Here is a 19,189-nt window from a genome sequence, read left to right on the forward strand (position 1 = left end):
GTCTCAATAGCATGGGATGTGTTTGTTGAACTAAGAAGAAAAAAAAAAAAACCCATCACCACCAAAATCCTGCAATACAAGCCCATCCTTCCCCGAAAACAATAAAAAAACCTCTCAGCTAACAGCTTATTTCTTTTGAGGGACTTCAGGACACTGCTGGCTCCCTAATAAAGGCTGAAGATAATCTTGTTGGCAGAAAGGAGTTTTAACTTTGAATATGCCTTTTTGCTTCTTGTTCAATGACATGATAGTGCTGCATGTTGTGTTGGCCTAGACCAATTTTTATTTTATAAAATACTATTTCTTTGGTATAGGTTTGCTCAGCATGGGAGAATACTTTTGTCCACAAGTATTTTGCAGACGTTGAAAACAATGACTATCAGACGATAATACAGGTACAGGATGATGGTTACCTTTTTCTTTAGGAGGAAACTAAATTCAAAAACTAATTCAAAATACATAGATTTAGGGATGATTTATATAAGTGATATTCTTCAAATTAACATACTACAAAGCAAGTTTTAAATACGTACACTGAAATCTGTTTTTTTCAATCTAGGAGTCCAACTTCATTCAGGATTCCCATATAATGTCTACTTTTATCTGGACGGCAGATTTTTTTAAAATCAGTAGGGATATTAGCTGTTTGTATGTAAGAATACTCTAGCCAAGTTTAACTGTAGAATGCACAGATGGGTATGCAGAATGGTGACAACATAATGTCCCCTCCAGTTTATGACAGATCATAAAATTGCCATTAAATAAAATTTGTTATGTGATAACTTGATTTGCTTGTACATTCCAATTGTATTTTAATTCTGTTTTTATGGTATTTGGCATACAGATTTTGTTTCTATTGTTTTCAAACAAATCAACCGCAGCTTAGTAAGTTTTAGAATGTACATTAGAAACTCACAGAGGGAAATAATGATAAAAAAAAAAACCCAACATGATCAAGATGCAATCCCTTTTCATTACATTTTCTAGATGGGGTCTCACAGATTCACAGGTTTTTCTAAAAATTACTGTCATAACAAAGAAAATTACCTCATTTGGAAAAGTCGGTTGTAATGACAGAGCAAGAAGCAGAATATTAGAAATTAGAAAGGCGTAATACATAAGATGTTCAGGTACATATACAAGATATTCCAGATATTTTCAAAGGCAGCTTCTCCATGCATCTACTGGATCATCTACTGACTTCACCAGAAAATGCAAATATTTGGAGGGCTGCAAATTACAACTTTAGGATATAGAGGTGTGAGCATTGGTTCTTCCTGGACATTAACAATTATTAATCAGCATAGCAGTAGCATTCAAACCCAAAGGCGGCCAGACTGGTCAGTTATGCAGAGCATCACAATTAATGAATATGAAATATAGCAAATTGCAGCTGACTTTGCCTATGACAGGGACTCAATAACAAAATCATAATTCCAGTAATTATGTTCTGTGTTACATGATATGGCCTCTCTTTACAGAAATGATCACAGAATCACAAAAAGGTTGAGGTTGGAAGGCACCTCTGGAGATCATCCACTGCAACCTCCCTGCTCAAGCAGGGTCCTCTAGAGCACGTTGCCCTAGACCTCGTCCAAACAGCTTCAGAATATCTCCAAGAAAGGAGACTCCACTACCTCTCTGGACAACCTGTTCCAATGCTCTGTCACCCTCACAGGAAAGAAGTTTTTCCTCATCTTCCGACGGAACTTCCTGTGCTTCAGCTTGTGCCTGATGCCTCTTGTCATGTCGCTGGCCACCACTGAGAAGAGCCTGGCCCCATCCTCTTCACACCCTCCCTTCAGATACTTGTACACATTGATGAGATCCCCTCTCAATCTCCTCTTCTCCAGGCTGAACAGTCCCAGCTCTCTCAGCTTTTCTTCATATGAGGGATGCTCCAGTCTCCTCCTCATCTTCAGAGCCCTCTGCTGGACTCTCTCCAGGAGTGCCGTGTCTCTCTTGTACTGGGAAGCCCAGAACTGCATACAGTACTCCAGGTGAGGCCTCCCCAGGGCTGAGGAGAGGGGCAGGATCACCTCCCTCCACCTGCTGGCAACGCTCTTCCTCATGCAACCCAGGATACCATTGGCCTTCTTGGCCACAAGGGCACACTGCTGGCTCATGATCAACTTGTTGCCCACCAGGACACCCAGGTCCTTCTCTCTGCAGAGCTGCTTTCCAGCAGGTCAGCCCCCAGCCTGTACTGCTGCATGGGGTTATTCCTCCCCAGGGGCAGGACCCTGCACTTGCCTTTGTTGAACTTCACGAGGTTCCTCTCCGGCCAGCTCTCCAGCCTGTCCAGGTCCCTCGGAATGGCAGCACAGCCTTCTGGTGCGTCAGCAGCTCCTCCCAGTTTTGGATCATCACCAGACTTGCTGAGGGTGCACTCTGTCCCTTCCTCCAGGTCATTGATGAATAAGTTGACCAGGATTGGACCCAGGACTGACCCCTGGAGGACACTGCTAGCTACAGGCCTCCAACTGGACTCTGCGCTGCTGATCACCACAACCCTCTGAGCTCTGCCATCCGGCCAGTTCTCAATCCCCCTCGCTGTCCACTCATCCAACCCACCCTTCCTGAGTTTACCTGTCAGAATATGACAGGCCAGTCATTCCCTGAGTCATATATGACTCAGCCAGTCATTCCCTCAGAGAAGGCGACCAGACTGGTCAAGCATGATTTCCCTTTGGTGAATCCATGCTGACTCCTCCTGATCACCTGCTTGTCCTCCAGATGCTTAGTGAGGACCTCCAGGAGGAGCTGCTCCATCACCTTTCCAGGGATACTACACAATCATGTAACAGTCTTTTCAGATTACGTTTTTCATTTCACAATCAGCCTTCAAGAGAAACTAAGTGCCAATTTGTTCTTTTTTCATAATATGAACCTTAAGGATAAAGTAAAAGCAACAAAAGTATTTTGATGAAGATTATTTATGTACTGTCTGATTGTATAATTTCACTACTTTGCTTCCACTACATCAATTAAATAGGGTAGAAGCTCAATCAGAACTGTCACATCTTACAATTGCATAATCTAATATAATGATTTCATGGTCACCTCTTTAACTCAAGAGCAGAAAATCTAATTGCAAATATATGATACTGCTAAGACGGAGTTTTCAAATAAAATCCAAAAGGTTTAGTTTGTGAGAAAAGCAAAACCTCCCCTGTAAAACAAAGTTAGTTCAGCCTTATCAAACTGTGCTCTTCTATCTCATTTATCTTCTTCATTTAATTATTAATTTCTTTTTAAGCTGGTATCACAGACTAGCTAGGTCAATAATTATTTTCATTCCCTTAGAGCAATAAGTGTTTTTCAACCTTTTTATCATCATACAAAATAATAGCTAAATTCATGGATATACTAGTTTCTCAGCCTTTGGTATTTTGCCTTGTTCTCGTATATTATATAAAGCTTGCTTTTTAATTTGGGATTATCTGTAAAATAATTCCCATTTATGGGATTCTGGAAAGAATTCCATTATATGCTTGGTACACTTTCATGAAATTTACTAAGAGGAACAGTAAGCGATGATGAGAAACAGATAAAAGTATATATTGATACATACAAACGTATGACAAACGTGTATTTTGTTAGAGCAGACTTCAAGTCTTCAGACTTACTTGGCAGCCGCATCTTTCCTCAGCTGTTCATGTTTCATTAAAAGATTCTTCCTCTCTTGAAAAGCCTTTCTAACTTTGTATCCTTTGTAGACAGCCTGAATTTTGAAAGCAGCAATGTCCTGTATGGCAGCTATAGACAGAGCGCCATGTTCTAACATGAACTGAATCACCTCATGGTGTTCACCAAGCAAGGCATAATCAAGGGGAGTATATCTAAAAAAAAAAACACAATAGTTATCATTGAATGAGATTTCTAATTGCAATGTGCATTTACTTTATGACGTTCACCCTCACTTCATAATAAGGCAACTTCTAGTATTAATACGGCTTATACACTGTTTTCAGTGGGCCATTTTTGTCTTTTTTTAATATTATTTTTCTTACTCACCTAAACACCATGACTATATTTAAGGCATATTTTAAGTCTTCTCATATGGGGTATGGGGCTATTAGACGCTATGCAATAAATGCATGAAAATCCTCCAAAGCCGTATCCATACAAGTAACTTATTTAAGCAAGTAATCTTTAAAAATTTATTAAGGTTCTCATATAGAAATATAATCTAAATACAAAGCAAGCAAAAACGTTTTTTGTGTTATCTCCACATGCATTTAACTTCTAAAGACTTACTGTCAAATTTGGCTTAGCTTCTATGTTAAAAACAAGTTTTATGGGCTGACTCTAAAGTTTAGTTAAAAGCATTTGTTTGTTTTACAAGAACACCACACGAGCAAGACAACTATATAATTCAGCAAGGAGACAGAAGAAAAGAGAAAGAGAAGTTGTACCAAGCACAGAATTTAGACGTACTGACAGAGCATGACAGAATGACTGAGGACAGGATGACTGACCAAACAGTAATATTAAACCTGCATTAAAGGATAACAGTAAAAAAAAAAAAAAAAAAAAAACACTAAGCTGATTAAGTTTGCTTTCAAATTGACAAAGGCAATAGAAATATTAAGTGCCTTCGCTTTTAAATGGGATATAGGCATTACAGCTGCTTAAGCACTTTTGAAAAAAATACCCCAAATTCCCATAGCTAGTAAAGAGCAGCAAAATATACATACCTCCCTCACCAACACTGAAACATTATGCAAAGACGTTCAGTGACTGAAAATTATCAGTTGTAAACCATAATCAAGATCATATAGTACATAACATCAAACAGCAAGTGTCTATGCATGTTACTGTGAAAAGTAGGCCTCTTCTTGATGGTAACTAGCTAGGATGCAATGCTGATAAACACAGAAAAACAACCAGAAAGAGCACAATTGGATTTGCTATGCAGCAATGATTTGATGGGAGGATTAAGAGTATCTGAACTGAAGTGTCAACATGAATAAAGACAATGACATAACATGAAAATTTGTATGTCAAGATGTGTTGCTGATAACATCTAAGGAAATACAGCTTTCAGATAACTCAGGAACAGGTACTTCAGAAGGGAATTCATTTGAGAAAAATAAGTTTTAATGTATACCTACAGTTTTGAATATTCAATTAATAGATACAAAAGATACTGAAGTAAACTTCATGCAGCTAGCATATATGTACCCAAACCATGTGCCATACAGGGAATTTGAGTCATGCAGACCCCTATTCTTATATACAGATCCAATGACTCCATTGGAGAATAAATTATCACTCAATTAAATCTGAATAGGAGTTTGTAAGACAAGCGGTCAACTTCAAAGCCTAGATGCTATCTCATCTCCATCCTTCCACAAGCCTCTTCAATCTACGTGCTTCAATTTTGAACTCTAAAACATGGAGATGGGAAGCTTATTTCTATAGGTATACTGGAAAATTGTTGTTATTTGGTGAAACTGTTATTGAACTACAAAAGCAATTTCATGATTATGCTTGAACCATATCCCTGAGGTTATTCTTACTGTCTTTTACAACATTTGACTTTCTTTTCCACTTTCCAAACTTCTGCTCTCTTAATAAGAAAACAAGGTGGCAATAATATATATTTTAGGACAATTATATTTAAAAGTGATTCACCTGGAAATACTGGACGAGGGATCTGTTTTGTTCTCCACAAGGACTAGCGCTCAAGGACTGATTTTTTAAAATACTGCTAGTTGCACTTGAAGTAAACTACATTTATACACCAGAACTTATATTAATGCCAGAAGGGAAACAAAAATAGATACTAACTGAATGACTATAGTAATACCACAGCAAAGGTCTTTCCCTGACATTTGAGCATCATTAGCATATTTTTACAAAATAAGGAAAATAATAGCCTCCTCCTCAGTAAAAGAGCTGCTTTTAATCTTACTTACTAAAAAGAACTTAATTACAACTGGTTATTTAATTTTCTATTGAAAATTACTAAAGAGAGCATTTAAACTACTTAATTAGGATCTACTTAATACTTTCACTTGTGTTTCTCAAAAAAAAGAATAAGCAGAAGAGGAAGAGAGATGTGAATGACTAGAATAGAGAACAAAAGGAAAGTGACAGGGGAAAAAATGAAATTAAAAATGTGGGATAAATATGTAAGTCTCAAATTAGCCCTACAATATGGAGGTTCAAAGTATTTTAGTTATTTATTTAAAGTATTTTAATTATTTAAAATGTTCAAATATTCAAAATTATGAGACATACTGATCATAAGTTTATTTAGGATTTGAGGAGGTCATCTACTCTCTAAAAAGGCATCATAAATTTATGCTAACACTAATTATCTTTATGATCAGGTGATTAATTTACACTCCACTACCTAAATCACTTTTTTAAACCTATTATTTACATATCAATTAAAGATGATGTAAATAAAAAGCATAAAAAATAAAATAAAAATGAGAAGAGAGATGCAAGTATACTGTCTCCTCATGATTGCTGCAGGATCTTTCCTTTTTTTTTTTTTTTTAAAAAAAAAAAAAGGGCCTTTAGAATACGGTTAACCACCAGGTAATTTGTAATCACTATTCTGAAACATAACTTCATATTTCTCCCACCTTTGTTCATCTCACTGTACCCCTACCAAACAGAAGAGAAGAATTCCAGTCTATTGCAGGAGCAGAAATGCCATTTCATCCTTTCATCATACGTATCTACTGTCAACTTTATATAAATGAAAAATATCCTTAATATTTTAAATGAGATTAGAATAGGTAAGTATCCCTGTGTATTTATCTGTAGTATGCAGTATGTGTAAGAAATCTCTTCAAGCTCAGGGTGGAAAAGCATAAAAAGTTGAAGTTCAAATCTTCAATGTCTCACCTAAAGAAAAGATTTTTTCAAATTAGAGAAACTGCTAAGCCCAAGATTATAAAACTTTTTTTTTTTTTTAAGATACGAGCAAGATCATGATGCTCTGCCAATATTGGAACACCTAACCTTTAAATCAGCAGCTAGCATATTTGGTAAGTCAGAAAATAATGCATTCAGATGAACAATACCTCTCCTCACTGTTTTCCATATGATTAGGGAAAGCATCAAAACCAAGTAGCAGCTTTATAGCATCAAGGTAGCCATTATTACACAGCCAGTGTAAAGCAGTTCTTCCCTATAAACAATAAAACAGACCGAAAATGAACATTAGCCCTAAACTTTATGATGCCAAAATAATCCTGTAATTCAGCGCTTCTCTGAACATGAAGGATAGTTGCTCTAAATAAATTTCCGTGTTGAAATGAAAGAATACAGCATTTAAAAATGAAGTAATCTTTTTTTTTTAAAACTAGACTGTAACACTAGTGCTGTTTCATCTAAAGCAACTGAAAAATAGCATTAGGATATAAGCACTAAAGTTGCTTTCTTCACAACTAGACTACCCTGATCTGAAGCAGCTACCACTAACTTTTGTACTTCAGACTGCTTTCTAGGCTTATCCAAGTTACTGTGATGACTATGAGAGAATATAGCATCAAAATCAAATGGAGTTTGGGGAAAAGTTATCAGCTCAGGAAAACACAGCAGGACTCCAGTTGTGCTTTCAAAATCAGTTTGATTTCAAAACCCTAGTTCCTCTTACATTTGGCAGAAGCCCAGTTCACAAACTGCCTTCCACGTATAGCCAGCTCATGTATATAACCACTCTTGGGACTGGGATCACCGAGAATCACAGTACAAATACCTCAAGATCTGCTAGTATCAGCAAAATACACCTATTTCATCTCACTTCCAGCTTTGTCTCCTGTATCCGCACCATATTTTTCCAAATTCCAAATTTAGGAAAAGCTGGGTACCAGACAAAAGCATGAAGTCATTTTGAGTCCAGTGCTAACAAGCCATCCCCTGAACCCTGAGCGCTGAAGAACATGCTGCAGAGTCTGTGTGAAGCAGGAGGCCTTGAGCTAGCGTGCTCAACTGGACTCAAGCTGATGCCATAGAAGCTGGTAGCAGGTTTGGAAAATGTTCCTAATATGCTCTGTAGAACCCATAATAAAAAAGTTTTTCCATTATCTGGGATTATCCCAGTCCTACAACAAATAGCCAGAGAAAAGTTTAACAAACTGGGTGAAATTCTTTTGACTGATGAACTTCTACCAACTTCACGGAAATTATGTCAAATAGCAAAGAAATTTGGTTATATGTTGCACAACTATTTTGACTCCTGATTTCCCTTTTTGCTTGAGAAATGCAGCAAAAGAACCCGTAAACATACGAGTATTATTTCTTTCACTTGGCTACACTGAGATAAGAAATTGGGGTAGTTTTTTCAAAACTTGTAATATCTTTCTTACTCTATATAACTAATACAAGCTGAAGAAATACACTGCAGACTATAAAATAACATACCCACATCAATTGTTAATATGGAACAACAGAAGTTAAGAAATATGATGCTTAAAACACTGCTTGTACAATCATATGTACAAGTACATAAGGAAAAGTCAGCGGTGATATAGAAAAATGTGCATCTTCAATTTATGTTGCATATTAAAATATTATTTTTCATTGAAGATTTTAGAAGTGAAGCCAAGGGGAGTATTATGTCCTGATGCATTTTGTTTCACGATAAACTGCAGCAATGCTGCCATATGTCCCAGAAAAGGGAATGATCTTTAAGAAAAGGAAAACGTTTTGATTTATGGTTATACTGAAGTCATTGAATAGCCCCGCAAAAGACAACATACCTCTTTATCTTGAATATTTGGATCTGCGTTGTTTTCCAATAACACTACCATGCAGTTAATGTAACCTCCATATGCAGCACACTGCAGAGGTGTTCTACCTGCATAATCCTGCACATTAGGGTTGATTTTATTTTCTATCAAGATTTGGCACACATCAGCATTTCCTCCTAGTGCTGCCCAGTGAAGGGGTGAATGGCCGTCTTGATCAACTAAATCTACTCTTGCTCCTCCTGGAACAAGAAATAAATTTTTGAACAACAATAAAAAAACCATCGAATGAAAAAGAAAGCAAAGATTAAGTTTATGTTCAAGTGGAACTTCTCTGGTAAACCTGCAATCCAGAGTAACTTCAATTTCGGCACCTAAATTCAACTTTCAAAATCAATTGGGAATGAAGTAGTTTCAGTGAGGGCCAGGCATCTAACTTCTTTAAATGCTTAGAATCCTCTCAAGATGCTTTAGAAGTTCCAGGTTGGTCAAATGGCCTTGCAAATCTAGTCTTTATTTGTTTCAAAATTATTAATCTTCAATGAAACCTAAATTTCTTAATGGCAAAAACCACTTTTGAAAACTGGACTTCAGACTTCATTTCTTTTTAACAAGATGATAAAATATTCACAACGTTAAGAACGGCTTTTTAAAAAGTTTTTCTTTTTTAATTCAAGCATGCTAGTACTCTTATCCAGTTAATTAATTTCCTTGTATATTCTTGTAAGAGAAAAAAAACTCAACACAAAAATAAAATTCATACTCTGATAACAAAGCGCCTTGCATCCACAAAAGCGAAATGGTGGGGGGAGGAGGGAAGGGAAGGAGGAAGGGAGAGAGGGAGGGAGGTGCTCAGCAGAAGGTTAAAATATGCCCCGAAAAACACTGAGGGAAGCAAGCTTTCAGTAAGAAAGGCTGTCTAGCAGAAAACTTGCAACGTGTCACCCTGAATACTTCAACTGATTATAAACGGGTGAATCTCTCAGGTAGGAGGGAGACTGCTTCCAGTCTACTTAGAAATTTTACGTGGAGCTAAAATGACATAATTTTGTATCTAAGAGACCACTGTTCTTTCACCATATTTCTTACAGACAAACAGTTTTTACAGTTAGCTCAATCTGTTTACGTTATTAAACCTTACTTCTGTTTACAAATAAAATACTGCTTCTAAAAAACAACCACAGGAAAACATTAATGATTTAACATTTCTGATAGCTACCTTAATTAGAAATAGATTATTCATTTAAGTAGTCAAAAAATCTCCAAAGCAGCCTAAAAATGCTTTTTACAAAAAGAGAAGAAAGTTTAATTTGGTCTTACTGAGAAAAAAGAGAAGAGGTGGTTTGAGAGACCAGAACGTACTTGAAAAGCCTTGAGCAGAAAAGAGCTGTGGATACAGCTCTGCCTAATTTGAAAGTTTGTATTTAACTCTTTTGGCTGTTTTGCACAATGGTCTGAAAATGATTTATATCTACTAGCACTGTTCGACAAAGGGTACTTACGGACAATACCTTCTTTAAAGGAGGAATTTCCTACCTCCTTCTTGCTCAGCAATGCTGTTTATTTCAGAGTCTCACATAAAGGAACATCAGAATTCTGAACAGGTTGGTAAATTGGTAATGGCTGACCTTTAATGAGTGTTTGTATTACTTCTTTGTGTCCCATCTCACAGGCTCGGAAAAGCGGAGTGTGTTTCATGACATCTAAAGCATCTACCTGTGCATTATGTTCCAACAGCAGTTTCACTGTCTTGACATGGCCAGAAAGTGCAGCAGCATGTAAGGCTAAAAGAATAAAGTAGTAGAAAACAGAAATCACTGAGGAACGACACATATTCGTAAGCTTTTGAGGTCAACAGTTAGAATGGTCAAAATAAAAATTAATTTCAAATTTCGAAGCTGCTTTTCAACCGTAAGAAATTGAAGAATCATAACAAGTGACGGGCAATCACACCACTTCCCTTGCTTGCAAGCAAAAGAGCAATAAGCAGAAAAACTGTTAGCTCTGAAACAGGTTTTAACTCGTACAAACAGGAATTTGAACCTTAAAAACAGCAAGATTGGCTTAACAGTGAGGATTTTTGGAAGTACATCAGCCTCTGCCTAAGAGAGCACGTTCTCCTTCTGCCTCTGTTCACTGTATGACCCCAATGGAAATGAAATAGTCCACTGCCAAGGAAGGAAAGCCTTCATTACTTCTCCAACGTTTTCCTGAAAAATAACAGTTTTTTCAAATAAGCAAAGCTGTCTCCATTAAAACTAACTCCAGGTGACCACTCAGCTATTTTGCTTGCCTTTTTCAGAATTACTTGGGAAAAATTTTACACAAAATTGTGTAGAAAGGCCATCACATCTCATATAGTATCTTCATTTCTGAAAGGGGAAACGATGCACAACGCAGATACTCCATTTCCTCTCATCCTTACAATTTATGAAATTCATTCATTTGAAAACCATGCAAGTTGGTTCTACAGACTCCCATTCTTCCATGTTTTTCTTTGTCTTTTCATTCTTCAATCTATGCAGACTCTATTAAGTCTAAATAAACATATAACACAGAGATACTTTAGCAGAGTAAGACCTCAAAGCGTCCTGTATCTGAAGTTACTACCAGCTACAACTGCTGGCACTGTCAATCAGAGTTGAGGAAAAGGTTGAAATGCTAGTACAATCAGTTCAGGGTTGTTTGTGAAGGAAAGGAAATCTCAAACGGCAATGAGATTTCAAACAAATGGAAGGCACATATCTTCCAGATTTCACTTAAAAATTGATTTCAAAGTGCTTTGGATTATTTGCTATAATCAGCAACTAATTAGATTATCCACATTCTCAGAGGCATACTGCCTTACATCTAAACTATTTCATAGACGATGAATAACTTAGAATAAAAATACAAAAATTTTATAAATGTACACTTAGTATAGTCAAATTAACGTTTCCTCTACAAATTTCACACATATCTACCCTTGGTGAGAATTCATTCTGCTCAAACAAGTAAAATGTGGGGCTTTAAACAGTACCTAAATGTTGCTTAATGTTAAAAAAGGCAGGGTTAGGATCCAATAGAGGCATTAGACAGAAAGGTACACCAGAAAGCCCAACACTAAAAGGAACTGCTTCTTACACCTTCCAGAATATTAAAACAGACAGGTTTTTTGTATTTGCCTGCCGCCGTTTAACACTGACGCTGATGAAACACTAACCCAGTGTAGCCTGTTACACAGTTCCTATTAAAAGGCACAGTTTGTTCATATAGTCAGTGAATCAAATCCAGCTGAAGTGTTGCCTTAAACCCAGACTCTCAAACTTAGTTATAATAATTTCGTGATATAGAAAGAAGAGGAACTTACTGCAAGAAAAGGGGTCATAGCCAGAGACAGTATGGAAACTGCCATCTTTATAACTGAAATCATGCCTTTAAGATGACACTGATATGTATCTACTGCAGCTATTGTGGGGGAAAAAAAAAAAAGACAAAGGAAGTGTAGGAGCACTCATCACACTCATGAAAAATAACTGTAAGCACCAGTATCTGTACTAGTGATGTGGGTGGGTGACTATAAGTAGCAATTTGACAGGAAAGAAATCCCTGCTGCTTTGTACATTTGGATGAGCCTGGTTTTCATGTTCTGACCTCACAGTAAACCTTAGGTTCTGGTTTTTGTACTGCATTTCCTATGAAACCAGAGGCAGTAAACCACTCAATCAGATGACACATGGGGTGTGTATAACAATACAATAGAAAAAGAGCTGCTGTGTCAGCTTGGCCTGGTTCTTCCCCTCTATCACTCATTCTGACGCAGGCATCTTGTTTGGCACTTTGCGCTCAGTATTTTCTTGTAAGCCAAATTTTCTGTGATGGAGTCAGGGTGACTGAGGAGATTCTTCGGCCAGCTGGGCACAATGGAACCTTTGTTCGCCCGAAAGGCAGAGCCCTCACCATTGTGCGCAGTGACGGCAGAGCTATAAAGCTGCCCCTGTAATGCTCCTGCAGAGCTCATCTCTGAGAACAGTCACATTCCTTTCCCTTGGTGTCATTTTCCTACACAATAAGGAGAGGCTTGATGTGCTATCAAAGCTCTGAGCTGAAGGCAGAGATTGCTCTTTTTATGTAAATGTAAAAAGCTATGTTAATGCAACATTATAACTAAGCTTAACTGAGCCCATACACAAAAGTCAAAAAACCACAAACTTAAGGTCTCCGCAGCAACTGTATCCCAGGTCCAGTGGCATGTACACAATTTTCTCTTACTGCACAGCTTCCCATTAAAATACAGCACTACTTTTCCCTCACCAAAACTCAGGAATGATTAAGAACCTGTAAAAAAAAATCAGGTCTGAAATCAGAAAGTTATTTTTTTGGTGGATTTCTTTTTAACTTCACAGCTCACTGTGATAAAAGCTTACGCTATTGCACATGCTTTCAAAATGGTAAAATTCAGATTGCTTGACAGCAAGCAAAGAATGGCATAGTTCTGAACTTTAACACTGTTAGTATGTTCTGTTCAATGATAGCTTCATGTAAATGGAAAAATCCATTCATTTCCTTGGATTAAAAGCCCTATCAAAAAAAATCAAGACCAAAAAGTATTACTCGGCTTTGAAATGTTTAAAACTGAAGGATGATAAAACAAACCACCTGAATTGTTTAAGCATGAAATCCATACCTGAGTAATTTCAAAAATATAACATATGAGTACTGCCTATGTGGAAGAAAACCTTTTTTTTTTTAAAGGAGCTTTAACAAGCACTGTGACTACATAACATTACTTCACTTTAAGGTCTGAAACATACACTGCATGGTATTTGAAAGGGAATTGTCAGGAAGGGGCAAATGTAGGTAAGCGATAAAAGACGAAACAAGATTAAAATGGTGTAGTATATAGTTTCTAAAGCAGTCAGGCATGAGGACTCTTATTTTATTTCTCACATAATTTTTAAACTCAAAAATTACAAACTATCTCAACCTGAAAAGCCTCATTTTTAGCACATTACCTAGTAAGTAAAACAAGATATTACCCAAAAATAGAATTTTACAGTAACCGCATTTGACTTTTTAAGATCCCCATACACACAAAGAAGGTAGTAATTTCAAGTCGCGAGTAACATCCATACTTGCTATCTTTCAAATGCTGAATGATGCAGCCCCTAACATTGCATTCATTTACCGTTTCTATGCAATTCTAATAATAGAATAGAAGCTGAAAGTGTGACCTGAAAAGAAAAAAGCTGTGGTGCAGTACCACCAATATTGTCTACAGAGTCTGGTTCCTGGTGTAAACTACCCACCACGTGGATTTCATCTCAGAAGAAACTTAATTCAAAAGACTGAGTGTAAATCAACATGCATACTGGATGATCAGGACTCAGAAGCAAATGAAATAATGAGAACTAAAACCATAAAGAAACAATGAAATAACGATATTTAAAATCATATACACTCCTCTATTTTTTTGCCCCCTCTCCTTTTTCTGAAAGGCCACTCCAAAATCTCATTCTTTTGATGTTAGAACTTTTTTCCGAGTTCTGGCCTCATTTAATTTTTGTGCATTTCTCTCTAACTCCTCTTGTACCAAGACTGTCAAAACTTTTCCTTTTTTGTATATCTCTTGAAAGTATCAACAATCATCAGTCTTACTCTTTTCTCTGCCATGGTCCTGCCAGGTTAATCAAGCCACGTTCCTCTAACTTTCTCTCAGAGCAAATGCTCTTCTCTCTTTCTATCACCCTAAAAGTTTTTTTTGAACTTGTTCCAATCTGACTCTTCCTTCTTGAAGATGCACAGCTAGAATTACAGACAGTATCCTATTAAAGTAACACCACTCCCTCTAAATCTTTCTCTACCTCTGCTGCACATAGCTTGTTTACCTGAGGTTGAATTTCACTGGCGTATCACAGTAGCAGTACGTAGTCTTCTGTAAATAAATCTACTTAAAAATTTCTTCTCTACTATTTCCAGCTAACAAGATACCAACTTAAAGTAGAAAAATTTGTTGTAGTTATGAAGTGCATTAAAATTCAAATTATATTTATCGCTTCCAATCTCATGACCATTACCATTAATCAGTTTCATTTTCATTAACCAGTACGTGATCTCAAAGACAAGTAACCAAACTGGTTTACTAAATTACATTTTATGCTCTTTTTCAATTTATCGCCATTTTAAAGTGCTCCATTTTCAGAACGAATCTCTTTTGCCGGGTCTAGTTCAGCTTGACTTGACAATGCTTATTTTATTCCTCCAACAATATTCTTAAAAAAAAATCAAAGCATTTTCAACAATCTTTTTTTTCCTGCTTATTTTAAAAAGTAACTATTACCAAGGTAGATGCATAGCACTTCTCGAGAAGTTTTCCACTCTTCTGCTCAGAATGGAAGTTACTGAGTTCTGCACAAATAATTTAAATATATTCCAATGCTCTTACCTCCTTCACATCTTCAACCAAATATTTTCCTTAATTTCTCAAAGGTTCATTTTTAAAATTAAAAGCCTTAAAGCTTTTATCTTCTCGGTAATATGGAAATGATTCAATATCTGATATACTGGATTTAAAGTTATCTGCTGCAAGTAGCTTTTCTACAAATTAAAATCAACACATGAGTTCTTAGCAGTTCAGTGACTACTCTTGAAGAAATCTCTTCAGTATCCTACGTGGAATCAACAGAACTATCATTTTTGTTCAGAAAGCAAATACCCCATAAATTAAGTCAGTACTAACAGATCTCTAACAAATTAGAAATCTCTGTATTATAACTGAATGCAAACCCGGGATCTATCCCAGATCAGATGAACTCCTATAACAGAAATGCCTCAAAGCGATCCTTCACAAAATGATCTTAACCCAAAAAGATATCATATGTTATCTACTCTCTCTATATTGGGCATTAATTTCAGGGGTTTGGCAGCAGGAGGCTGCAGGGGCGACCTGCATGGGAAGAGATTATGAGCTGTCCTGTGCCAGTCACAGTTGGGTCCAGCTGGCTCTGAAATGGAAGAAAACAATCCATTGCGCACCAAAACTTCAACCAGCCAGAAGAGAGCACATGGCACCTCTGCTCATATTTAAGAAATAGCAGTAGCTGCTAGAGAGAGGGCACAGGTGGAGCAGACACATGAAAAGGTACGTGAAGAGATGCGAGAGGAGAAAACAGGGGAAGAAAGGAGGGGACATGTGAAAGGAAACGTTGCTGGGGACGTGGCTGGAAATACACTCTTGGAAGAGGCACTCCATGCCAAAAGAGCTATGCCTCAGGGGTGTGCCTGTTCAAGTATGAGTCCTCCATAGGCCACAGTCCCTTTGGTGGTAAACCAGCTCTGGCATGGATCCTCCACAGGGCCTTCAAGGGTGGACCTGCTCCAGTGTGGGTCCTCCTCAGGCTGCAGTCCCTTCAGGGGAGCACTTGCTCCAGTGTGGCTTACCCATGGGCCACAGTCCCTTTGAGGGGGTACCATCTCTGGCGCGGAGTGCCTCCTTCCAAGAGCGCATCTCCAGCTGCGACCCCAACAATGTCCCCCTTTGACATGTCCCCTCCATTTCTCTTTTTTCTCTCATGTGTCTTCACATATCACTTCACATGTCTCCTCCTGTGTGTGCTCTCACGTGTCTCCATGTGTGCCCTGCTCCAAGCAGCTACCACTCTTTCTTAAATATGTTTGAGCAGAGGTGCCTTGTGCTCCTTTGACTGGTTGAGGTTTTGGTGCAGAATGGGTTGTTTTCATCCATTTTAGAGCCAGCTGGATCCAGCTGTGACTGGTACAGGACAGCTCCTGACATTCTTCCACGCATGTCACCCCTGCAGCCCCCTGCTACTAAATCCCTGCAATTTATGCCCAGTACAACCTCTTTTCAATTCTTATGTCATCAGTACACTATATGGCTCCACTGCTTTCAGTTTTATTTCCAACATTGTTGAATACATATACTCTTCAATACCTGTCTCACACTCAGAACTGTTACTCTGTTCTTGTTGAAAGCACTATATACATATAATATTTTAACCATAAATTCTTACAGTTTTTCATTAAGGAGAAAAACTTACAGTGCTAGGACTTGCAGGATTCATAATTATGAATTTAATCACTTGAGTATTTGAATTCTGAAACACTGAGTTGCGCACACATCATCTTTTGCTTTGGTAAGATAATGGAATGACTAAACTCCTTGGGGGTTATCAAGTATAACCTTTTGTTTGGATAAAAGAAACGCAGTAGCTCTAAACTCTATTACACTAGCTCTATAAATAGCCATGCTACTTGTGATTTTCATGTTGATGATTCAGCCACTTCACCGGTTAGTTTGCCTAAAGTCATTTTTTTTAAACTTACAAATAAAGATTTTTAAAAGGTATTTTCATGGAGGGCTTTTTATGTAATTATATCTCATTTTATTCCTCAAAATATGGAATAGCTCTTAATTTCCCAGGATTATAGATCTACTAAATATCAGCCTAGCACTAGCGTGTTTCAAACAAATCAGTCCAATCTGCACAGAAAAGACTTGTTTTCTCCCACAATAAAGCAATGAAGTGAATCATACACACACAAATAAACTAATGTATAAATATTTTCCAAATGGAGACCCAAGTCTAGGAAAAGACTAATATAAATTTTGACAATGTTCTTCACTTTATGAAAAACATATCAACTGCAAACATCCAGTGGCTCTTTACTGTAAAGCATGCCTTACCTGTGCCAGCATATTTGTCTGTCATATTGATATCAATATCCAATTTCAAATTCAGCATAGTCCTAATGACATCATCACTGCCTTTACCAGCTGCCCACATGAAGGATGTTCTTCCCTCAAGATCTGAGTCATCTTTTACAGAAGGATGTTTCAAAAATACTTCAACTGTTTCCTGAAAAGACATACCATTGAAATTAACATTAAAAGGAATTTGTAACAAGAAACTATTGTGTCTCGTTTAGCTGTTTATGAAGGAAAACAAAGCTTCATTTTTCCTTTTTATGTTTATATAGAGTAATAGCTCAACAGGAGCATTGTATTTTCTGCTATGACCTTTTCTTCTTCAATGTTCATAGTTGTATCCTTAATTATGAGCTTAACACCGTCATTCACTTTATACTCTTCTTTTTAGTGTCACACATCATGCATTTATGCTAAGGAAATGAAAGACACTGCAGTCACTGTGAGGGAAACTATGGAAAAAATATTATGGGTATATCAAAATATTACTGCAATATTATAGTGCTAAAATATTTTTCCTTTAAAATGCTTCTCCCGCACATTTCCCTTTTTCTTCAAATCTGAATACGACTGTACATGCTTATGTTTTAGTGTTTGGAAGACTAATAAATTGACCATAATAAAAAGGGACAACATAGACCCATTTTTCCTACTATTCATTAATAACATCAGGGTACTGAATTACTGAAATATAACAAATCAAAAAATATTATGAAATTCTTTACAGCTGAGTCCAGACTTTCCACTGTTAATTTTCACATTAGTATCTCTCTTTAAACCAAAGTAAAAAGAACTCTTTCCTTGAAATGCCAGGTTTGTGTTCAGCTCTCAGCAAACAAGTCCACTTGTTTAACCTGCTGCCTAATTTTTCATAAGCTGCACAGTATAGGGAGGGAGAGGAAATCACCACTGTAATAAAAAGAATTATGGAAGATTTTCCCTTTTCTTTCTAAAGGCTTACAAATGCTGTATATTTAACAGTTTCTAGAAAAACTATTAATAGCTACTGGCACTCTAAAAAATGGACACTGAAAAAAGCGGTGTTTATGTTCTTTTTCTTTCCCTAAAGTGTTGGCACTATTTTGTCCTTTCCCCCAAGTGACCCCAAAAGAGCTCTACCACTGTGCTGGTAGAGAATTCCTTGGCTGCAATAAAGCTCACTCAAATACTCAGCCCGGACTCACAAAGGTTTTTAAGAGCCTATGTCCTGTTTATTAGTTGAATTTAAACACCTAACATTTTTGTTAATTTGGGTCCATATCCAAAATATCAATTTATTGTAAAAAGGTCCAGATAGAAATAATAAGGAAAAGAAGCATCAAGTCTTCCACATCAAACGGCACGTGTTGTACTCACATTGACCCCCGCTACCTCTGATACAAATGGCTACTCATTAGGCCAACAAATCAGCACCCTACCAGAACTCCGCACTGCTTGAAATCCTGTGAAGTGAAAAGCAGTATGAAGGCTGGACCTTTTAATAGTAAGGCATGAGTCCTGCAAACATAAATAAGTAATTTTATTTTTCCATTAAGTTTTAACGAATCAACCCTTCTTTTAAGCACTCTTTTTTCCAGTCTTTTTAATGGGAAAAAATCCGAAGAAAATCTCACACTGCCGCAAGAGTTATTTTTCAAAATAAAGGTACTACGACTTGAGAACAAAAATAAATGAAATTAGAATTGAATGATTAAGAGATCAGAAACAAAAAAAACCCAAGTATTATTCACTTCAATTCCACATGTATTTTCTCATGAGAAACTGCTTC

General features: G+C 37.0%; 1 protein-coding gene across 13 annotated transcripts in view; it reads right to left on the minus strand.

The window, feature by feature from the left end:
• The window catches only part of INVS (inversin), a 119,199-nt gene that overhangs the window by 23,855 nt on the left and 76,155 nt on the right, over positions 1-19,189 (minus strand). For all 13 annotated transcript variants that reach the window (XM_068936343.1, XM_068936340.1, XM_068936342.1 and 10 more), the window contains 5 exons: positions 17,401-17,572; positions 10,343-10,498; positions 8,727-8,956; positions 7,047-7,153; positions 3,630-3,842 (listed from right to left, as the gene is read on the minus strand). In XM_068936343.1, the coding sequence (XP_068792444.1) occupies positions 3,630-3,842; positions 7,047-7,153; positions 8,727-8,956; positions 10,343-10,498; positions 17,401-17,572 (878 nt within the window). The remainder of the gene's footprint in view (positions 1-3,629; positions 3,843-7,046; positions 7,154-8,726; positions 8,957-10,342; positions 10,499-17,400; positions 17,573-19,189) is intronic.

The sequence above is a fragment of the Struthio camelus genome, chromosome 2 (assembly GCF_040807025.1).
Source record: "Struthio camelus isolate bStrCam1 chromosome 2, bStrCam1.hap1, whole genome shotgun sequence".
NCBI lineage: Eukaryota > Metazoa > Chordata > Aves > Struthioniformes > Struthionidae > Struthio > Struthio camelus.